Source organism: Lathyrus oleraceus, unplaced genomic scaffold (genome assembly GCF_024323335.1).
Source record: "Lathyrus oleraceus cultivar Zhongwan6 unplaced genomic scaffold, CAAS_Psat_ZW6_1.0 chrUn1030, whole genome shotgun sequence".
In the NCBI taxonomy this organism is placed as follows: domain Eukaryota; kingdom Viridiplantae; phylum Streptophyta; class Magnoliopsida; order Fabales; family Fabaceae; genus Lathyrus; species Lathyrus oleraceus.
The window spans coordinates 1-25000 of NW_026113421.1; the positions used below are offsets into that span (position 1 = coordinate 1).

At 31.4% G+C, this 25000-nt stretch overlaps 1 protein-coding gene across 1 annotated transcript; it reads left to right on the forward strand.

Moving 5' to 3' along the window:
• The first annotated feature begins 21030 nt into the window (after nucleotides 1-21030).
• Nucleotides 21031-23995, forward strand: LOC127115090 (cyanogenic beta-glucosidase). The gene is made up of 12 exons (XM_051046740.1): nucleotides 21031-21248; nucleotides 21371-21440; nucleotides 21612-21746; nucleotides 21833-21910; nucleotides 21973-22060; nucleotides 22144-22399; nucleotides 22508-22623; nucleotides 22786-23006; nucleotides 23084-23115; nucleotides 23234-23336; nucleotides 23426-23534; nucleotides 23620-23995. Exons 1-12 carry the CDS (start codon nucleotides 21096-21098, stop codon nucleotides 23789-23791), a joined length of 1533 nt encoding a protein of 510 aa, XP_050902697.1. The 5' UTR covers nucleotides 21031-21095; the 3' UTR covers nucleotides 23792-23995.
• The last annotated feature ends 1005 nt before the right edge of the window (nucleotides 23996-25000 follow it).

A 25000-nucleotide genomic window follows, 5' to 3' on the forward strand; every position in this document is an offset into this window, starting at 1 on the left:
AAATGCGAGACAATGATAAAAAAAAGAAGCCAATTTTATTCATTTAATCTATATAAGTACTATGTATTTATATAAGAGGAATTAACAACTAACTTCTCAAAATAAACAACAGAGGTTTAGTTACTTGTCATTCAAGTAACTCAATTAACTAACTTGAACTACAAGAAAATTACATTACACATACAACATTCTTAGTTATATATCCTTGGATGTTAGAAAAAGAACCATAGGTATATGTCTTTAATTAAACATATTCTAGTTCTTTTTTGTCAATTCAAAGGATTTCATTTTGTGTTTCCTTCATTTTTAAGTTCAAATCTCTCTCTCTCTCTCTCTCTCTCTCTCTCTCTCTCTCTCTCCCTCTCCCTCCCTCCCTCCCTCCTCCCTCCCTCCCTCCCTCCCTCCTCTCTCTCTCTCTCTCTCTCTCTCTCTCTCTCTCTCTCTCTCTCTCTCTCTCTCTCTCTCTCTCTCTCTCTCTCTCTCTCTCTCTCTCTCTCTCTCTCTCTCTCTCTCTCTCTCTCTCTCTCTCTCTCTCAATTAACAGTTTTATATGGATAGATGACCTAACCTTGTTTTGTTGCTCCATATCAACCAAACAATGGCCTTTGGAGTTTACCATATGGTGAGCTTCCTTCCTAATGTTGAAATGAGTTTTTGTTGAATTTAAGTAATTTGATTTTGTTTCTTACATTTATAGTTTTCTTACATATTTGGGTTGATGAGCCTTTGGAATAAAGAAATCTTTGATCCATATTATGAGTTTTCTACCGTTGAGTTTTGATTAGCAAATACATGAGATATAATGTGTTATGTGTTAATCTACAAATCATTAGTGTCTTAAGATGTTAAGTAAGTATGTCTAGTGTCTTTAAAACTAAATGTATTGTCCAAAAAAGTATAAGGTGTGTTCTCCCTACAAGAGGAGCGAGACTCACATGCTCTAGTAGGTATATTACACGAATATGAGAGGGCTAATCTATGGTGGCGATGAAGATAACTGACAAAATGGTGTACGCACCAAACACATCGTACGCTCGAAGGTACAATAGAGTCGTCATCGAACTTTATTTATCCCCAAAGAGGGAAGGGAAAGTTAATTGATATGCATTAACGGTGTAAAGATTTTTTACATTTCAATAAATTAAACATTTTTATTACTAAAGTCATTTGATTTATTTAGCCTAAAATATTTATACAAATAATGAATTATAATGGATTACATTATACAGAACTTTACATTTATGATATATGAAAATTAATCTCAATGAATTGGATGTAGCAGTACCTAGATATAAATTGTGTAATGGGACCCGATTATTATGTCGTAGTTTATTTATGAATACGTTGTATGTGGAAATCTTGACAGGAAGCAACGCAGGAAAACGTGCTTTTTTTGCCTAGAATTAAAATAAAAACATCTGCAAGTGATGGACTGCCTTTTGTCCTTAGTAGAAAGCAGTTTCCTGTGTGGCTAAGTTTTGCAATTACAATAAATAAATCACAAGGACAAACCATTCCAAATGTTGGAATATATCTTCCACGACATGGTTTTAGTCATGGACAGTTATATGTGGCTTTATCCAGGGGTGTTTCACAGATTACAACAAGAGTTTTAACCAGGGAAGGAAAATTGAAAGGAGAAGATAGTGAAAGCACAAAAAATATAGTCTACAAACAAATTCTTTTATCGCACCCGCAGGTATTTATTAAGTACATTGAAAAAATTGCTCACACGTTGATTCCCATTTTCGTTACACGACATACCAAGCTTATATTGTATTGTTTATATCATAGATAGATAATAACTAAATATAATTTTATTTTGCTTTAATATACAACCAAACTAGAACACGGCTAAATCTTTCAATTATGTAAGGAGTTGAGATGAAAGAATGTTGAAACTTGCTTCGACATAAAAGTAAGTTATACTTAATCATTTATTTTATGCTTTTACGTTAGATATAAATGGGGTGATAGTTATTCTCATTATTCTTATGCAATAAATTTTAGATAACAGACTTTGAAGATAAATGGAACACATGGAAGGATGAACAAAGTATTTCATCCATCGGCAAACTCGACAATAAGGTGTATTTATCTTTTCCGTAATACGTATAAAAATTTGTTTCTTACATTTTCATCACTCTTTCAGTAACATTTTTATCATCCTCATTGAAACAGGTCAAACGTTTGAAAATTTACTCTATCGGTTGGAGCTCCACAGTGATAACAGATAAAACACAACTTTGGAAAATGGTGAAAAGAGAAATAATATCTCAAAGGATGGAGCGGTTTTTATTTAATTCATTTAAGAATATTTTTACTCAAGATTATTTTTGAGTGCATGAATTTAACTGCTATTTGTAGTTTATGTAAATAAAACCATATACATTTACTAAGTCCATTGTTTTTCTTATTTACCAGAAACCCAGAAAATTCAGAAACAAGTCATAATTGTTGTTCTACCAAATCTAGACTAAAACAAAATATCTTCATTCTCCAGGTATTATTTGTGTTGCAATAAACCATATTATATTCAAACGCGTCAAGTGTTCTGAATGTATTTCTTTGATAATATGACATTGTGTCGTGTATTTGTAGTTTTTTAAATCTCAAGAGCGCATTGATAAAGGGATGTACGAAGAATTGATTAGAATCTTTATAAGGTAAGCAAAAACATGATTACACTACTTACTATTAATTTTACTATCTTTTTCGATAAAAAAATTCTAATTTAAGAGTCTTAGATTTTTTCTTTACTATGGAAAACAATTCCAGGGAAAAAGAAAATACTTCGAATAGAGATTTCATGTTCGACATTCCTCTTAAAGAACTTCATAGATTACACATTATCAATATTACTTTGCATGCTTCGATATAATTTTGAATATCTTTATTTACCATTTTCAAAATGTAATAATATTATTTTTAATGCGACCTACAATAGAAACCTCATAAAAAGAAAAACAAATATTTATTTTTCTCTGCTGTGCGCATGGTACATTATCGTAACTTATAATATGTATATGATGTGGTCATGATATTATTTGTGATTTAGTTAATCGAACATATTTTATCATTACACTTTTATTTATTGTTTGTTATATTTTTATCATGTTTGTGAGTCTATCTGATGTCGATAAATTCTCTTAGGTTTAGATCTATGATAAAAAATTTATGCATAAAAATAACTCGATCGTTTATAACATAACTTTTATATATATGTTGTTTATCATTCCAAGAATGGTTCTCTGAGAGTTTTTTTCGTTCATCATCATTTCCATCGTTTTACTTTCTGTCTCAAAAACAAATTTCAGAAAACACATATCAAAAGCTACATCAATGGCTTAGTCAAAGTTGTTTTGATGTAGTTGGGGAGCTTGCCCTGAAGGTTTAGAATGTGATTTTTGATAGCCTTCTCAGGTGAGTTCAAACCTTAATGAGTCTCTCTCTGATCGTGTTCAAGTGAACTTCTTCTAATACCTTTTCCTTTTTTGGTTCTGAGGTTTCGATAATTACGAATCTGAGACATGTTAGATTGAGGATTTCGAAAGGAGGGATGCTCTTTGGCTCTGTTTGGTAAGTCATATTGGCGAGCTTCTAGTTTATTTATAGTTTATAGTTTATAGTTTATAAGTTAATATGACAATTTAGATCGATTTGGTAATGATCTTTTCATCATGAGCTTATAGTCTATTTTATTAACTTATAACTTATCATTTTTTCTTCCATTTTTATCATTATTATTTCACAAAAAAGTCATCTTTTATCCTTTATAATTTATTTTACTTTAAAATAAAATAAATATGTAATAAATATGTTTTATGTCATTCTACATTTATAAGTTAGTTGAATTGTTAATTTTACCCAATTCTTCAATTATCTTATCAATTATCGGTCGTCAATCATCCACAATAAGCTATAAACCATCAGTTATCAGTCATCAATCATAAACTATAAGGTAGTTTATTAATCGACCGTAATTTTTATCAAACTGAATCTTCATTCGCGGTTAAAGCATGGAGGGTTGTGTCGTCCTTTCTAACTTGAGTTTGGTGGTTTCTTTTACTTTTGTGATCGTTTAATCAAACTTTAATTTTTTGATGGTTTCTCTCATTTAAAAAAAGATTCTATGTCAGTAGACAAAAATAATATTCATCCTTTTAATAAAATTATTATCCAATTTTATTTACTAATAAATTCTTTTTAATTTGTGTGAAATAACTTAACATACACTTTTTTGCCAAGAAAATGAGTTGATTTTACATCCAACAGTGACAATAAAATATAGTTAACTATTTCCATCTATTGTTTGGAAAATAAAAAATGTAATTAGAGTATTAACATAGAATCAATGATTAATGATATATGTTTCATATATTACATATAATTACAAATGTATACTTGTCTTATTCAAACAATGAAATAAATCTATAATCTATAACTATATATAAAGGGGATACAAGTTTTTGGAGTGACCTATTTTGTTCCAAAATTATCCTTTATCTTTTTATAAATAACTTGAGTGATTTGTATCTTTTGTTGGTTACCAATTGATAAACTAACTTCCATCTCCCACAAAATCTATAACTATATATAAAGGGGATACAAGTTTTTGGAGTGACCTATTTTTGTTCCAAAATTACCCTTTATCTTTTTTGTAAATAACTTGAGTGATTACTATCTTTTGTTGGTTACCAATTGATAAATTAACTTCCATCTCCCATAAAATAATATATAATATCTATAACTTCCATCATTTGGCCCACAAAATAATATATAATATCTATAACTTCCATCATTTGTTGAAGGATGACACAAGTTAAAAATCCTCTTCTATTTTTCTTTTTTAATTTCATCTTTTTCTCAATCAACATACTATATTTTTTTGAACTTTTTTCATTCTATTATATTTCTATCTTACTTCTGATTTTCCATTCTAACTTTCTAATATGCAGTTTTTTTTCTTCCAATATAGTTGATTTTAATAACCTCTCACCGCATTTTTAAAATTTACAATAGTTTCTTTTAGTAACCATAATGACAGTTTTTTTTATAACTTAAACACCTCATTGTTGCAAGATATGATCATATATAGTTTCTCTTAAAAAATGTTTTTTTTTAAAACTTCACATAAAAAAATTTAAAATAATTGAAAAACACAAACATAAAGATAAGTTTAGTTTGCTTTTCTCCATTATCATAAAAATATAAGTTTATATTGGATATGATTTTCTTTTCCTAATTACACTTTAAATTGGTTTATTTATTCATTCTACTTACAAAATTGGTACCTCACTGTTGTGTAATAGATAATACATTAAATTTTTATAACCATGATTTATGCTTAACAAAATTGTAATTGAAACCATCATTATTTTATTTTCTTATTCGTATTAATTTATAATTTTATATATATGTCTCTCTTCTTTATTATCTCTATTTTCTTTCATGTGTTGCAAATCTGGTTCGATATCATCTATACTTATCTATAACTATATATAAAGGGGATACAAGTTTTTGGAGTGGCCTATTTTTGTTCCAAAATTACCCTTTATCTTTTTTATAAATAACTTGAGTGATTAAAGGGGTGAGAGAGAAGAGAGTATCAGGAATTCATAAATGATTTATTGTGATAAACGTATTTCACAAATCATGCTATTTAATATTTTATAAATCATGGTAATCATCATCTTATAATATTATGTGAGTTTTAAGCATTGTACGAAATATATGATAAATATCATAAATTGTTTAGACCGAGAGAGTGTCAAAATAGAATGCAAGATAAATATATCACGTTTGATACTTATAATTTAATTTCAAAAATACGCCAAAATTTATAAAAAAAAAATGTGTTTTATAGTTTTTGGCGTGTGCGCTTTAAGGTGATATTTCTTTCAAGTCTAGAAATTAAATTATATTCTCGAAAATACATGGGTGAAAAAAATTATTCCCATATTTGTTACAATTATGAAAAAAAAATCACAAAATTCCATAAAATAAAAGAACTTGCATAACTTTCATAGTTCTCATTGTTTTAATTGAATGAGACATCGAACCAACACGACACCATAAATCTTAAATCTATAACTATATATAAAGGGGATACAAGTTTTTGGAGTGGCCTATTTTTGTTCCAAAATTACCCTTTATCTTTTTTATAAATAACTTGAGTGATTAATATCTTTTGTTGGTTATCAATTGATAAACTTACTTCCATCTCTCACAAAAAAAAATCTATAACTTCCCTTAACCGTTGAATGATGACACAAATTAAAAATCCTCTTCTATTTTTTTTTTAATTTCATCTCTTTCTCAATCAGCATACTATTTTTTTGTTGAACTTTTTTAATTCTATTATATTTCTATCTTACTTTTGATTTTCTATTGTAACTTTCTAATATGCAAGATTTTTTTACTCCCAATATAATTTATTTTAATAACCTCTCATCATATTTTCAAAATTGGCAATAGTTTCTTTAAATAACGGTAATGATAGTTTTTTCACAACTTAAACACCTCATTGTTGCAAGATATGATCATATATATTTGCTCTTAAAAAAGGAATATATTTCTATCTTAGTTTTGATTTTCTATTGTAACTTTCTAATATGCAGTATTTTTTAACTCCCAATATAATTTATTTTAATAACCTCCCACCATATTTTTAAAATTGCCAATAGGTTCTTTTAATAACGGTAATGATAGTTTTTTCACTTTATCTTGAAAATAATGTGCTTGCCATAAGGTTCAACGTAAATACTTTCATTTTTCATTTTAAATTGATATGAATTTTTCCATCATATAAAGGTTTTGTAATGGTTGTTTTGATGATAATTTATGGATACTCTGCAGTAAAATTTATAATTATTTTTATATACCGTAACTGCAGTCCACGCAAATGAAAGGAGTTGCTTGAAACAAAACATAATCATTCTTATCCCTCCTAGCAATCAAAATCTAGCAACATGTAAAGGTTGTGAAGGAAAAAAATAAAAAATGTTATGTTTTTGTTAGCAGTTATTACATGTTAGATAAGGCATTCACTATCTTTCCCTATAACTTAATATACTTACTTTGAAGTCTGATAGTTTGTTTTCTTAAACATTCACTATTAAGGTAAACTTTTGCCTATAAAGAATATCAAAACTTCTTAAATTATGTATTTCATTATTGCTGCACGTTCATACTTAAAAAACTAAAATTTGCTTTATGTTTGTTTAAATCGTTCAATTCACTTCTTATCATAAAAATGCAGGGATTAATAAAAATAAAACAACTATGTAGTACTCTAATTGTTCTTTTTTCAAACTTAACAAGTGGCAATGTAAAAAGTTGAGAAGTAACTACATATTACTGATGGAAAGAAATACATGGCGAGGACATAACGAGGTGGAAGAAAAAAATGGCATAATAGAAATGGTGTTGTTGTTAAAGGGGTGAGAGAGAAGAGAGTTTCAGGAATTCATAAATGATTTATTGTGATAAACCTATTTCAAAAATTATGCTATTTAATATTTTATAAATCATGGTAATCATCATCTTATAATACTATGTGATTTTTAAGCATTGTACGAAATATATGATAAATATCATAAATTGTTGAGACCGAGAGAGTGTCAAAATAGAATGCAAGATAAATATATCACATTTGTTACTTATGATTTAATTTCAAAAGTACGCCAAAATTTATTATAAAAAAATGTGTTTTATAGTTTTTGGCGTGTGCGCTTTAAGGTGATATTTCTTACAAGCCTAGAAATTAAATTATATTCTCGAAAATACATGGGTGAAAAACATTATTCCCATATTTGTTGTCGGAGATCCTTATGGTGATAAGCAATCCTTGTCATTCTGGTTCAATCATCATCCTTTTGATGATGACGTCCAATTCAATCTAAAAAATCATCCTTTTGGTGATAAAGATTATGGAGTTTGGTTTAAGCTATCATCCTTTGGTGATGGTGACATTTGAGAAGTCCAACCCCACTGTCATCCTTTTGGTGTCAACAATATTTGCAGTTATTATAACTTATTATCATCCTTTTGGTGGTAACAAGTTTCGAAGTGAGGATCTCACCTTCATCCTTTTGGTGATGGTGATTGTTGATTCATTATCATCCTTTTGGTGATAACGAGTTTTGTTGTTTGTAGTACCTTCATCCTTTTGGTGATGGTGACTGTTGACTTATTATCATCCTTTTGGTTGTAACAAGTTTTATTTTTGATCTTACCTTCATCCTTTTGGTGATGGGGATCATTTGAGTTGTCGACTTATTATCATCCTTTTGGTGGTAACAAGTTCTATTGTTGATCTTACCTTCATCCTTTTGGTGATGGTGAACATTTTAGTCTATTTTGACTTATTATCGTCCTTTTGGCGATAACAAGTTTTATCTTTTAATTATACCTTCATCCTTTTGGTGATGGTGATTATTGACTTATTATTATCCTTTTGGTGGTAACAAGTTTTGGTGTTTGATAATACCTTCATCCTTTTGGTGATGGTGATTGTCGACTTATTATCATCCTTTTGGTGGTAACGAGTTTGGTTGTTTAATCCTACCTTCATCCTTTTGATGATGGTGATCATTTGAGTCTATTTTGACTTATTATCGTCCTTTTTGCGATAACAAGTTTTGTCTTTTAATTATACCTTCATCCTTTTGGTGATGGTGATTGTTGACTTATTATCATCCTTTTGGTGATAATAAGTTTTTGTCTTGATCTTACCTTCATCCTTTTGGTGATGGTGATCAATTGCATTGTGTGCTTATTATCATCCTTTTAGTGGTAGCAAGTTTTGTCGTTTGACCTTACCTTCATCCTTTTGGTGATGGTGATTGTTGACTTATTATCGTCCTTTTGGCGATAACAAGTTTTGTCTTTTAATTATACCTTCATCCTTTTGGTGATGGTGATTGTTGACTTATTATCATCCTTTTGGTGATAACAAGTTTTTGTCTTGATCTTACCTTCATCCTTTTGGTGAAGGTGATCAATTGCGTTGTGTGCTTATTATCATCCTTTTGGTGATAACAAGTTTTGGTGTTTGATAATACCTTCATCCTTTTGGTGATGGTGATTGTCGACTTATTATCATCCTTTTGGTGATAACAAGTTTTGTTGTTTAACCTTGCCTTCATCCTTTTGGTGATGGTGATCATTTAAATTGTTGTAACTTATTATCATCCTTTTGGTGATAACGAGTTATGTTGTTCGTAGTATCTTCATCCTTTTGGTGATGATGACTGCCGCCTTATTATCATTCTTTTGGTGATAACAAGGTTTTGTTTTGATCTTACCTTCATCCTTTTGGTGATGGGGATCCTTTGAGTTGTGTGACTTATTATCATCCTTTTGGTGGTAACAAGTTTTGTTTTTAATTATACCTTCATCCTTTTGGTGATGGTGATTGTTTTGACTTATTATCATCCTTTTGGTGGTAACAATTTTTATATTGTATCTTACCTTCATCCTTTTGGTGATGGTGATCATTGGTGGTTACCGACTTATTATCATCCTTTTGGTGATAACAAGTTGTGTGGTTGGATCTTACCTTCATCCTTTTGGTGACGGTGATCTTTAAAGTTGATGAGTCAACTATCATACTTTTGGTGATAGCCTTGATATTATACTCTCGGTAATGGGAAACATTATTAGAATAACCATCACCCTTTTAGGGTGACGGACATTATCCTTTTGGTGATGGAAATCTTTGAATTGTGTCTAACTTTCATCCTTTAGGTGATAGCGAGATTTGTTGTCGATCTTACCATCATCCTTTTGGTGATGGCGATCTGTGTTGTGACACTATAACCATCATCCTTTCGGTGATAGCAATTAAATCCAATGTCATCCTTTTGGTGTCAGAAAACATGTTCAGGTTTTGTCTTTACATCAGAAACGACCTTTGCAAGATTTGAGTGTAGACTCGAGGGTTGGCTTTGATTTGACGTTCTACCCCTATCACCTTGGTGCTGTTAGAATCTATTGCATTTTCTTTCCACAATCCTCCATTGCATTTCAAATGACAAAATTTGGGTCTTTTTGTATTTAATTACCTTCCACCACGAATGTATGAAGATCGTTGTCATTCTTACTTTTTGATTCAAGTTAATTAAATAGGGGCAACTGTCTTACCCCAATTTTGTCCGGGCATTTTTTAAGTTTTCGTAAATATGATTTCATTTCTTAAATTGCATCATATGCATAACATAACATGCATTTTATCATGAATAATACCTAGAATATCAGTCAGGATAAATTTATTGAAAATCCTGACAAATTGGTTAATTCGTCTCTCAAGAACATATAAAATCAGCGGGTGAAAAGTTTCAAAATTAAAATCACAGACGCCAGTATTATTAATCTACGGTTCACGTAGTTTAACCTGGTGTGCTCGTTGTATTTTTCAGCGACTGTTTCGGTCGCGTTTTGACCCGCTTGAGCCTTTTAATAGGTGCAACTTTATTTCAGAATTTGAAGAAACGCTGTATTTTTTCAATAAGTATGTTGTGTGCTGATCATTTTAGTGTGTCCAATTTAATTTTTTGAGCAAATTTACGTCCGATTTTTCATTCATTTTTGAGCCGTTTATTTGTATTTTTCTTTTTCTAATCAAGATATCATTGAGATAAATTAGAATTAATTACATAATTAACTTGAATTTATTTTAATGATTGATATTTTATAATTTTTAAATTTCAAAAAAAATATAATAAGATTGCAACGGATTCCTTATGGGTGCCAGCTGGTATCACCAATCACCCACTCCTAACAAACTCACACTAACCTCTCCTCTCTCTCATACTATTGGCCACACATCCCTCTCATTTCTCTCTCACACACTCACTCAGTAATCACATTTCCTCACCTCCTCTCTCTTTGCCACACAACATATATTCCTCCTCACTCTCTCATTACACGTGGCTACCACTACATACCTCACTCACTCACCTCACCTATTATCACTATACCCACTCACAACAAATTCAACAAAACACCCTCTGATCTCTCTCCACTCTCAAAATGTGCAGTAAGAAAACAGAAAGGGAAAAGAGAGCTTTTCCTAAACCGCTCACCACTTAAACCTTCAAACAATCACCCTCCACCCGCCGCCACGCATTTTTCACCGTCTCTTCCCATCTCCACCTTCCTCCTCTTCCATTCCAAAACACATCACCATCCCGTCGTCCAAACCCTCCAAATCCTCCGGCAGCGACTTCACCATCACACAACCTAAAACTTCTGTCCCTGTCTGTCGTGTCTCTAGCATGCATATTATTGTAGGTCGTACTATCCCCCGGTTCAACATTCTCGTTACTTTTCTCACCATGCAAATTCCAACATGTATAACTTCGACCAATTCCATGCCTCATTAGATGCGATGTCAACTGAACTGCGTCAACCCGTTTCCCATAACAACAACCCAAGCAAGGACATATCATTCTACTGGGGTCTTCGGCGTGCGCAACGGCAAACTTAACGAATTTTGATACCCCATTCTCGTACTCTCTCGACAATCGATTGGAAGACATCCATGTATTATCCATTACTAATTAGAATAAACAAAAAACAATTTCAGAAGAGAAACCAAAAATGGGATGAGACAAAACAATTTCGCTTTATTGAGTTAGTCTCTGTGCAGGCATTCATGTCTCCATTTACTCTATCAAATAACATCCATACCTAAACTTCTTAAGTTACTAGCTACACTATGTATGCTAGAATAAATACACTCATAAGCTGCATAGTGTACCTTTAGTTGGTAGAAGGTGTTTTAGATATTGCTGCCTGAATAGTCAAAAATTTGAAACTTTTTTAGGGTTTTACAAAATGTTGTTAAACTACAATCTAAGCCGCGAAATCAAAGGTTTCTAATGTCTCTATAATGCAACCATAACCGAACCCTAACAACAGTCTTTGAATGTGATTCATAGCGATATCAAATTCAGCAATTTAAAAACCAACCGTCAATTGCCTAATAAACCTGAACTATTTAAATGACTATGAATATTGAAACTTTACAGGGTTAACCAACAAATGTGATTCATAGGGATATCAAATTCCGCAATTTAAAAACCAACCGTCACTTGCCTAATAAACCCAAACTATTTAAATGACTATGAATATTGAAACTTCACAGGGTTAACCAACAAATGAGTCAATAGTAAATCATAAAATTTCATTTTTTTTCTTCATCATTAATTTTGATGGTCGAAACAAACGTAGCATAGACAACAATAACATAAAACTGAAATGGGGCAAAGCTAAAACAAAGCAATAGTGCAAGTAATAATGTATGCTAGAATAAATACACTCATAAGCTGTATAGTGTACCTTTGATTGGTAGAAGGAGGAAACGTCGTAGATCTAACAGAGGTGGAAGGAGAACGCCTTAGAAGTAGCGAAAATCGTAGCAGTGAGAACCCTAACGTGAAAAAGAACGAAAATAACAGAGAGTGAAATAACAAAACACGCAGTATGTTATAATTTTAATGTTTACTAAAGGGGACCTTAGAGGGCGCTTGTGGAAAAAAAAAGCGCCCTCTAAAGGGGGCCTAAGAGGGCGCTTATGAAAGCGCTCTCTAAGGCTTTCCAGAAGCGCTTTATAAACTGGAAATGCACATGGACTTATAAAGCGCTTCTTTAAAAGCGCCCTCTAAGGCTAACCTTAGAGGGCGCTTTCTAAAAAGCGCCATGTATTGTTGTCCCTCTATCTCCTCCTTATTTTTTCGCTTCACCTTAGAGGGTGCTTTATTACAAAAGCGCCCTCTAAAGTGCGCTGTCTATTCCAGTTGTTCGCTCCTTATTTTTTCGCTTCACTTTAGAGAGCGCTTTTGTAATAAAGCGCCCTCTAAGGTGCGCTGTCTATTCCAGTTTTTGGCGTAGTGAATAGTCAGACTAATATAGATTTCTCAGTCAAATTAGTGAGCAGACACATGAGTGAACCAAGGGTGTCACACATGAACGTTGCAAGAAGAATCCTAAAATACTTAAAAGGATCGATAAACTTTGGAATTCTATTTCGATGAGACTCTGAAAGCAAAAAAGTTATGGTTACTTGCTATTCAGATGTTGATTGGTGTGGAGATAAGGAAGATCAAAGAAACATAAGTGGTTATTTCTATCAAGTATTTGGTGCCCCGATCTCATGGAGCTCGAGAAAACAACTTGTGGTTGCATTATCGTCGTGTGAGGATAAATATATAACAAGATCCTATGTTGTGTGTCAAGCAATCTGGATCAAATCGGTGCTATAAGAGATTGAGGTCGAAGTGAAGAAACCTCCGGTGTTGTATATCGACAACAAGTTAACCATAAATCTTGTGAAGAATCCAGTTTTGCATGGAAAGAGTAAGCACATCGAAGATAGATTTCACTGCATGGAAAGAGTAAGCACATTGAAGATAGATTTCACTTCTTAAGGGAGAAGGTAAATCGAGGTGAACTTGTAGTAAGACATTACTCAAGTGAAGCATAATTAGATTGAATATCGATAAATTCCTGAATTTGAGAATGAAATTACGAATAAGTCAGGTCGACTATAATTAGCGTTTGTTCGACAACTTGGATTATAGGAGGTATGTTGAGATATAAGATATAATTTATGTTGTGTGAGGCTCAAGCGCAAAGTTAATTAGGGTTTAGGGTTGTTATATTTGTTACTTAGTAGTCAAGTTACTTAGTTGTATATAAATAAATATCTTATAATTCAGTTTTGTAACATAATTCAATAGTATCAATATTTATTTCCTTATTCTCTCTCTTTCTCTCTTCATTAAAAATATCTTACCCACTAATAAAAAATTCACAAAAATTACTGTTAGACAAAATTTCTTATCTTGTGGTCCTCCTGAGCTGCTGGAAATTGAATCACATGCTTTTTTTAGTGCTCTCTATATCAAACTAGACCCACCTTGCTTTAATCTTCAATTATGTGCAGTACTGTTATGAATGTTACGAATTTTGCATCCTTGTCTCCAACTACGTGGTCCTTATACATTTCTCCTAATTTAAACAGATCGTAGGTGTACACTTTTATTTATTTCTTGAGTTGTAACCTATTATGGGGAAAATGTTTGACGAGTAACAAGAAAAATGAAAATGTGTCTTTATTATCATGAAAATTTTGATCATATATGTCAATTAAGTGTGGTGCGTTACGTACTATATATTATATATTATTTATTATGTTTGCACATATCTCAACAATTTTTTGTATGTATACTAAATCACATCATTAAGGCTATATTTAGATACAAACAAAATGGAGCATAGCCAAGGAGAGTAGAATTGTATAAACATGTGATTTTATTGTTTGAGTATTTTATAATAGAATAGAACAATTTTGTTATTTTGCATAAATTAAAGAGTAAAAAAATAATAGAAAATGGAAGAATGAGATAGAATGCATTTCATCATGTTCTATTTCATTCTATCCATTTTTTAATTAATCCAAATAATAGAACATAATTTTATACGATTTTATTTCATCATATTTCATATCATTCCATCAATTCAAACATAGTTTAAAGTGAGGTGATAACTTTATTCTATTATTGATCGGAATGAGGATTTTGTTATGAATTTTGAAATGGTCTTTTAGCAATAATTTATTGACGGGGTTGAGAACCATAAATATGATGTTTTTATATTAGAATTCTATGTTTTTAGATTGTACTACTATAAAAATGATATTTAACTTCGGTTAGATATGAAGTGTTATCTCAGTTTCAAATGTCAGGTAACAAATAGCGTCATAAAAAGTGCGCCACTTTTCCTCTCGGTTTTTATTCAACCGACGGATAATCTGTAAAGATCATGAATTCGGTCTTCAGGGAGATCCTTTTGGGAATTTTTAAATGGTGAAAATAATTTCCCCTCGATTTTGACATTCCACCAACATGTAAAACACGATTGAGTTTATTATATCTAAAGTAGATTTCTTATTTCACTAAGCTCTAACTCAAAATATAACTTCTCAAATTCCTTAGAAAAATAATTATACGAACAATTGTGTTATATTTGAAGAATAACTTACACTAATCAATTATTTTCGAGCATCATGTAACTAATCATCCATCTCACGTTCTTTAATGGTTAGAATCTCTTCAATGTTTCAAGTTCTTCATTCAACACTACTTTTTCTACTAAGTCATCTTCTATTTTCATAAAATAGAAATTGCAGAAAAAAATAAAATAAAAATAGAAAATATTAATGGCTCGAATCAATAAATTATTTTCATAAACCGCCTAAACCTAAATTTTTTCGTAAACCTCAATTGCACTTCATCTTCTATTTATCAACTACCCAAACCTCATCACCCCTTTTTTCTTATTTCCATCGGTCGTCATAACTCACCGTCCCTTATGAATCTACTGTTAGAGGTCCAGATAATCCTAAGAAAATGTCACACCTAGTGAATGAAAAACATCACTTTCCATATTTTACTACTATACCATTTTTTTCCTTCATAGATATTAATTTTCATAGAAAGTGTGGGAAATTATGATTGTTTTATTGTGTTCACATGTAGAGTTAAAATTAAAACATATTCGATCAATTTCTTCTGATAACTTTAATTTTCCAGTTTGTTGTTCTCATGGATATTTGATTGAATCATGTAATTTATTAAATTGACATGTCTTACTAGTTAGTGATAGACAATTACTAATACATCTAATGTATAAATTATACTTGGTTGTGATTATGGTGCGATTACTTTATAAAGATAATGAAAATGTTATTAAGTATTTTTCACTAACGTCAATCAAAGAAAATACCGCATAATATTGCTTTCCTCGGTTGACAACGTTGAGAAATTTATTCCTAAACATTTGTCATGAAAATATTTGCTCAAGATAATGAAATCTTTGAACAGATCTTTAGGATGGATTGCAAGTGCAGAAAAAAATATCTCATAGTTAGAAGAGATAACTTATCAGAAATTGGATGCATATAATATCCATTGAACTTGAAAATAATGTACACAAAGGGTATACAACAAAATCTAGATAACAATAAAAGTTTGTTTTTCTCCAAGAATAACTTAAAAAAATTTGTTGTTCTCCAATAATCCATTGTCAAAATCTGAATTTGTTTATTCAATGTATTTTAATATTTTGTGTAAACAATATAATTTTTTTATACACGTGTTTTGTTTTGCTCTAGTAGCTTATCTTGTGGTCCTCTTAAGATGCTAGAAAAAAATCACAGGTTTTCTTTAATGCTCTGAATCTTTACTGATAGAGAGCAGTACTATTTTGAATTTTGCATGGATAGGAAATCTTGCATGTGCTATCTATATAATGAGTCTTGTAATAACCTATTATGGGGAAAAAAATCATTGTTTTGTTTATGACTAACGTGAGGATGCATGTGTTTTAGGAGTAACAAGAAAATTAAAAAGGTAACTTTATTGTAATAAAAATGTAAAAGTAATTGTTGACGAATCATCGATTAAAATTACTTATTTTTATTTTATTGAGTTTGTTGCTAGTAATGTTAGTGTGGTAGTTAGTAGTAAAATGTTAATCTCGATTTAAACCCTTTGAGAAGCATTGTTATGTTGTAATTAATACCATTTTAATTAAGAAAAAAAATTCTCTTACTCAATTTTTGAAAAAAAATATTGTCATGACAAATTTGATCGCATACGTCAATTAAGTGTAGTGTGTTATATTTTAAATATATCTCAATAAACTTTATATATATTCTTGCTAAATCAAATCACTAGAGTGAGTTGATCATTTTGTTCCATTCTAAATTGGAATGGACTTTTGTTCATGTTATTTGTGATAAACTCTAAAATGGTCTTTAAGCTTTAGTTTAGTGATGTGCGTGTACCTATAAGAATTTCAATATTCAAGTAAGTAACAGTAGTAAATATGAGATTTTTTTAGAATTGTGTGTTTTTGAGATTGATTCATTATCTTTCTTTCATATCACGATCTTAGGATTTTTAGGGACCTGAAACCTTATGTTTTCTTTAGCAGGTTGAGAGGATATATGTCAGGAAATTCCTTGAAATCCTATCTAATGATTTATATAGTCATGTTTGCTATAATCATGTGTACTTATAGGAAGGTTCAATCTCAAGGTTTTGTGATACTAGAACTTTCTTCGTGGACATTAGCTTTAAAAAGATTAACGTTAATGGGTCTAGTTATGGATCATCATGAGGGGGAAGTTGGTTCAAACACTCACCTAAAGGTCAAAGACTCACCCAAACAAGTGAGAGAGACACCACATATTCACCAAAAACATTAAGGTGATAGGTGTATGGGTCCTCTTACTTATAAAGTGCTCAACCTCCATTTTTCTAAGCAACGTGGGACTTAGAACTCACACTTGTTTCTCAACACAACTCACACTTGTTTCTCATCAATCTCCCTCTCAAGTGTGAGTTCATCTACTATGCTCCTATCAAACGAAAGCTCTTTCATCCACATACTTGTACCGCCGTTGAAAGACACTCTTATCTCTTCATGGTAACTTCAATGGAACTCGCCGCCTGACCACCATGTCAGGAAGACTTTTGACACAAAGATATGATCCCTTACTTGAACCAGGCTCTGATACCACTGATGGGTCATCATGAGGGGGAATCATTCACATTGGGTCAAACACTCATCTAAAGGTTAAATACTCACCTAAAAAAGTGAGAGAGACACTGCATATTCACCCAAAACCTTAAGGTGATAGGTGTATGGGTCTTCTTACTTATAAAGTGTTCAACCTCCACTTTTCTAAACAAAATAAGACTTAGACCTCATACTTGTTTCTCAACATAACTCACACTTATTTCTCATCATCTAATTTTCTGCCAAATCCCACAAACTTTGTAAGCTTTGTCGATCTTGATATGTTGCGATACTAGAGTGTGACAATTCCATAAATATTTATCTTCTCATATATTTTTACTATATGATTTCTTTCGGTGGTACACTTTATTCTTTTTTTGTTGTTTTTAAAATCATTTTGTTTTCATGTGAAACGTGGTGGTGCATTTGTGTCAGTTATCCTAGCTATTGTTTCCCTATGTATGACGTTGTGTTTCAAAAGTACATAATTTGATATTCTCTAAAATTTTGCTATCAATAACTTTTGACGATCCTTTCTTTGGCTCATTTGCAACTACATCCGCCATAATGGGAATTTTCTAAGGTCGTCAAGGTTTGGTTTGGTTTCACAAAACCTTTAAGATCTTTTCACATTTCCCTTTTCCTCCTATTGATTTCAAGGATTAGTATGTGATCGCCACCACCCTTATATCAATCACTCATAAAACTATATGTTCTCGACTCGAGTTTCTTCCTATGGACGTGACACGCGTTATTCTTATCATTTTTATTTTATTTTCGAAGACCTGGTATGGGTCCACATCAAAAAAAATCTAGAAGAGAATGTGCTCAAAGACTATATATTTTTTATCTCGTAAACGGTGGTACCTCGCACATGAAGTTGGTGGATTTAGGCCTAATGCATTTTAAAAAGTTCATATCCCCATCTTTTAAAGTAAGGACAAATAATTTTCACTTCTTCGGCCTCATGGCATCCCGAAAATTGAGGACACGATCTCAATGTGGTCGTTAGGATTTGTCGTTCCAACATAGATTCTCATGCCTATATTTTTTAAGGTCCCGACGAATGTGATAATTATTCATCCTTTGAGTGAAAGAGTTCCTTATCATGTTATCTTTCTCACCCATGATATTTCTAAAAGGACGATGACATTGAGCATGTGTATCGAATGTCATGTCGTTGATGGTGGCAAGAGAGTTTAAAAGGTGAGTGCCTTTGTGGTTACATAGATATAGGTTTCCGCAAGGTGCGCCTTTGGCTTATTGATCTATAAATTTGAGGATAAGTTGGTAGATCTTCATCGGTGAAGAAGGAATTAACCTTTTCTAAGCAAATTATGCTTAAATTTAGCATATGAAGTCTCCATTATGGTTCTTGAGGGCCGAATTAGGCCACATTAACATGTATAAGCCCTTTGTTCTCCCACTTAATGACATATGACTGCCTCAGAATGGAAATGAATAAGAATCTATGAAATGTACTTATCTCGTCATTCTCCCCTAGTCTTTTGAAGGATCTAATAGCAAAGATGAAAGTCTTGGAAATCCTTGAGATGATGAAGATGTGGTAAACCCTTTCAAATGATCCTAATTCACACACTACTATAAAATAGACCTTTCATAACACTCATTTTACAAAGGTCTTCCTGTTAACCGTGGTAATAATTTTTGTATTATAGTTTTCTTTTTTTGGTATTTACTAAAATACATTTCACAACGGTTATAGGTACCAACTGTGGTGAAAGTGACATCTGATCATGAGTTTGAATCCTAACACCTACCATCGACTTATGGACGTCATGTTATCTTACCATATTGGATGGAACATAGAGGTCTATATGGATGATCTGATATCAATTGATGCTAGTAGTACTACTCAATAAATATATCCAACTGTTCTCGTTTATTATATGAAACAACATTTTAACTGAACTATTAAATATTTCAAACCATAAAAGTTTACAAATAGTATCAAATAGAAAAAAAGTTAATCTTATCAATGGTATGAAGAATGTTACAAAATCAATAAGTAGATAACATATTTAAAATGTTACTAATGATACTAAAAAATAGTATCAAATAGAAAAAAAGTTATTGGTTTTTCTTTAACATCGAAATATATTATTAGTAGCTTATCTTGACGTCTTCTGACCAATAATTGAGCTGCTGCTGGAATATCTACCTAGATTTTGTTATTTGAATAGATGGATAGTATTAAGTTGCTCTCTCTCTCTCATGGAAATAGAATCACGTGTTTTCTATGCCTTTATTAGCCCCATTTGGTTTCAACATTTACTATGGAAAAAAAAAAGGCAGAATGCATGCTCAGTGAAGTGGTCCTGTATTTTTCCTAATTTACACAGTCGGTAGGTGTGGACATTTTGAATTTTATCTTGAGTTGGAACCATAATTCATGAGACAAATCATCAAAGTAAGTAGTCAAAAGCCATAATTCAAACCAACAAACCAAAAAGAAAGAGCAAAGCATCTCAAATTTTGAATGGGGAACTATACTTTTAGGACTTTTTTTATTAATTTATCCCTTTTTTAAGATTTTATTCCCAATATACCCTATTTTTTAATATCTCCTCGTCCAATGGATGAACGAGTTCGTGAATGATGTATTTATCTAGTATTGACTCGGCCAATGATTGGACGAGTCTTGTAAAAATTATTGGGTTGTGTGTGAACTCGATCAATGGATGGCCAATGGATGAGGTGAAAACTTAATCATGAAACATATTGTTTGTAGTAGTGATGTGTCTCACTTTCTTCTTCATCATCATCGACAATATCAGCATATGCCATTGAAATTGTAATTCATCTCGTTTAAACATTTGAGATTGATCACAAATTTGTGATTGTTGAGATTGATGGAGTAAAATATACAACTCAATATAGTTGAGCTCTGAATGTTCATGGCTAATAAACATGTTTTCAATATGTTCATCATCATGAACGTTTAGTTAGAAAAATTTGACGTAATTGTTTTATAAAAATGGGAATATATATTTATTAAGGATGATATAAAAAAGCATATTTAAAATGCGTATTACTATGAGGCCGAATATCATGGATCAACAAACTCAAAATTTCATAGTTATGAGTGTGTATATGTGAATTTCTTTTAGATTATATCACTCCATCTATATAAAAATAATAATTATGTTAATGACTTTTAGATTATATCACTCCATCTATTTATATCACTCCATCATATACTTAGATTATGTTAATAATTATTCAATATCTAAATTAGATTATATGCAATTATTGATTTAAAATTCATCCATACTAATAAACTTACGTATAAAACATTACACTTTTAGGTTAATTAATAAATTAAAAATGGATAGATTTGATCCATGAAAGAAGGTGGACGTGTCATCTATATCCACTATTCAACGTAAAGTAATCAAACTCCATTACTATAAAGGCAATGAAATATTGTGCCTCGTATACTATAAAGGCAAAGCATAGTCAAGAAAATAATAAGAATAAAAATGGCAGTATTTCATATCAACGTGTTTCTGTTACTCTCTCTTTTAACCATCACCATTGTTACTCCTATGAATGGTTTTAACCCTCTTGGTGATTTCAACCGGAGCAGTTTTCCCAAAGGCTTTGTTTTTGGAACAGCCTCTTCTGCATATCAGGCACCAACTCCATCTTTTATTATTGCTTTCAATTACTGATATTATTATCTATGTAGTGTTCATATTGTAGAAGAGTAATTATTAACTTATTAACTTTATGTTATTTTGATTTTTTTTTGTAGTATGAAGGTGCAGCATTTGAGGGTGGAAAAGGACCAAGCATTTGGGATAACTTCACTCATAAATATCCAGGTTGTTTTCTTTTTTCATGTTTGAAAATATATGAGTATATCATCTATTTTATTCTGTCAACAAATAAAAAAATATTATGTGTTAATAATGTAATTTTTGTTTTATTTATAAACCGAATTGAATTTCCAGTTGTATATAGATTGCTCATAGTTATTAATGAAACGGTTGCAGAAAAAATAAAAGATAGAAGTAATGGTGATGTAGCGGTTGACTCGTATCATAAGTACAAAGAAGATATTGAACTCATAAAGGATTTGAATATGGATGCTTATAGATTCTCCATTTCTTGGTCTAGAGTTCTACCAAGTATGTCATTTTTTTTTGTTAATATTTCTCTTCGTAGATTGCTGATTTATAATAACTATTCAAAATTTTGTGTTAATTATTTGTAGAGGGAAAGCTTAGCGGAGGTGTAAATCCTGAAGGAATAAAGTACTACAACAATCTCATCAACGGATTATTGGCTAAGGGTAAGGATTCATCAATGTTTATTTCATGTCCATGTAGTTGTTAATCATTGAGAATAATGCAGGTTTGCAACCATATGTGACACTTTTTCATTGGGACGTTCCCCAAGCTTTAGAGGATGAGTATCACGGTCTTTTAAGCCATCGCATTGTGTGAGTGACACCAATTTCATGTTTAGAATTATTTTTTATGATTATAGATTATTGATTAACATATGTAATTCGCAATCTTGCAGAGATGATTTTAGAGACTATGCTGAACTTTGCTTCAAGGAATTTGGTGATAGAGTGAAACATTGGATTACTATAAATGAACCATGGACTGTGAGCATGAATGCTTATGCATTCGGAACGTTGGCACCGGGTCGATGTTCATATTGGTTAAATCGGAATTGCACAGGAGGTGATTCAGGGACAGAACCATATTTGGCTGCACACAACCAGCTTCTTGCTCATTCTGCTGCTGCAAATTTGTACCGGATCAAATATAAGGTCTTCTATTGTTTAAAGAAAATTACTTATTATTACTCTGGTTCTAGATCATGTTTTTTTAAGTATGAACTTATTGGAAATGTTTCTAACAAAATAACCAAAATGCAGTCATCTCAACGAGGCATAATAGGGATTACCTTAGTCTCACACTGGTATGAGCCGGCCACTACAGCGACGGCCGACGTTGATGCTTCAAAACGAGCTCTCGACTTCATGTTTGGATGGTAAATATTGAATCAATTATTATTTAATTTCGATTCACTTCATGTTTTGTATTTAAAAGAAATATAGTTATGTATACATATATGATTTGCTGTAATCTGTAAAGTAAAAGGAAATTAGAGAGAGTATTTTATGATTTTCGTTGCATCTGCATTTTGCTATAGGTATATGAATCCGCTTACAAGAGGCGAATATCCAAAAAGCATGCGAACTTTGGTGGGAAAGAGATTACCAAAGTTCTCAAAAGAAGAGTCAAGGGAACTTAAGGGGTCTTTTGATTTTCTAGGCCTAAACTATTACTCATCCTACTATGCTGCTCATGCATCTCACCATCCCAATGTCGTCCAACCGGCCATACAAACTGATTCTCTTGTTAATGCTACATGTAAGTATATCAATCAATTTCCAAATAAGCTTAAAATAAATGTAACTTTGCATACTCTAATTTTTTTTTAATGACAGTTGAACATAATGGCAAGCCTCTCGGTCCAATGGTATGTATTTCATCATTTCATTGGAAGATAACTTATATATCAATGCTTTTCATTTGTAAGTTTTGTATTCAAAAAGATTGTTTCTAACATGTAAAGATAACTTTGTAATTTTATGTAGTCTGCTTCGAGTTGGTTATGTATTTATCCAAAAGGACTTCATAATCTTTTGCTTTACACCAAGAAAACGTACGAGGACCCTGTAATTTACATTACTGAAAATGGTAATACTTCTTATTTTATAAGATATATTGTATGCATAATATTATGATATTATTAAAGTTAATGAAAGTTTGACAAAATAAATTGATAGGTCGTGATGAGTTCAACGATCCAACATTATCTCTTGAAGAATCTCTCTTAGATACTTATAGGATTGATTACTACTATCGTCATCTTTACTATATTGAAACTGCAATTAGGTAAGTTATATTTTATTATAAGAATCTTTAAGCCTCTAGTTATTGTGACTAACTCTTTAGTTTTATTGACCTTTGTGTATGACAGGCATGGTGTGAATGTAAAGGGATATTTTGCATGGTCATTGTTGGATAACTTTGAATGGGATTCTGGCTCGAGCTTGAGATTTGGACTCGTCTTCGTTGATTTTAAAGACGGTCAGAAAAGACACCCAAAACTTTCTGCTGAATGGTTCAAGAATTTTCTCGTTAAATCTTAGGCATATATATTACATGTGGTTTCAAGAAAATGATTTTGTTTTGATGAACTTGGGATTTTCTGACCCATTTAATGGGATATGTTTTTTTTTTGTTGTTGTTGTTAAAGTCAGGATTACAGAAAAGTGAAATGAAACTCACTCACATGTAGTCCTTGGTGAAATAAAAATAATTGTCAATGAATGAATTCAAAGTTTGTAAAATAACTTCTTACTCGCACTCTTTTAATACAATGGAATTATATATATTGTGACTATTGAACATGTATAAAAGTGTATGAATAGTAAACTTTAAAATTCCTTGATATGATAATTATTGGTCAACGATAGAACACTTGTAACAGATTGAAGAAAGGATTGAGAAAAAATGCGAGACAATGATAAAAAAAAGAAGCCAATTTTATTCATTTAATCTATATAAGTACTATGTATTTATATAAGAGGAATTAACAACTAACTTCTCAAAATAAACAACAGAGGTTTAGTTACTTGTCATTCAAGTAACTCAATTAACTAACTTGAACTACAAGAAAATTACATTACACATACAACATTCTTAGTTATATATCCTTGGATGTTAGAAAAAGAACCATAGGTATATGTCTTTAATTAAACATATTCTAGTTCTTTTTTGTCAATTCAAAGGATTTCATTTTGTGTTTCCTTCATTTTTAAGTTCAAATCTCTCTCTCTCTCTCTCTCTCTCTCTCTCTCTCTCTCTCCCTCCCTCCCTCCCTCCCTCCCTCCCTCCCTCCCTCTCTCTCTCTCTCTCTCTCTCTCTCTCTCTCTCTCTCTCTCTCTCTCTCTCTCTCTCTCTCTCTCTCTCTCTCTCTCTCTCTCTCTCTCTCTCTCTCTCTCTCTCAATTAACAGTTTTATATGGATAGATGACCTAACCTTGTTTTGTTTCCCCATATCAACCAAACAATGGCCTTTGGAGTTTACCATATGGTGAGCTTCCTTCCTAATGTTGAAATGAGTTTTTGTTGAATTTAAGTAATTTGATTTTGTTTCTTACATTTACAGTTTTCTTACATATTTGGGTTGATGAGCCTTTGGAATAAAGAAATCTTTGATCCATATTATGAGTTTTCTACCGTTGAGTTTTGATTAGCAAATACATGAGATATAATGTGTTATGTGTTAATCTACAAATCATTAGTGTCTTAAGATGTTAAGTAAGTATGTCTAGTGTCTTTAAAACTAAATGTATT

Bases quoted from the DNA above. Each gene is read 5' to 3' on its own strand.
- LOC127115090 (XM_051046740.1), top strand. From the start codon at position 21,096: ATGGCAGTATTTCATATCAACGTGTTTCTGTTACTCTCTCTTTTAACC. The intron at 21,747-21,832 runs GTATGTCATTTT...AATTATTTGTAG, and splicing joins TTGGTCTAGAGTTCTACCAA to AGGGAAAGCTTAGCGGAGGT. The intron at 22,624-22,785 runs GTAAATATTGAA...ATTTTGCTATAG, and splicing joins CTCGACTTCATGTTTGGATG to GTATATGAATCCGCTTACAA.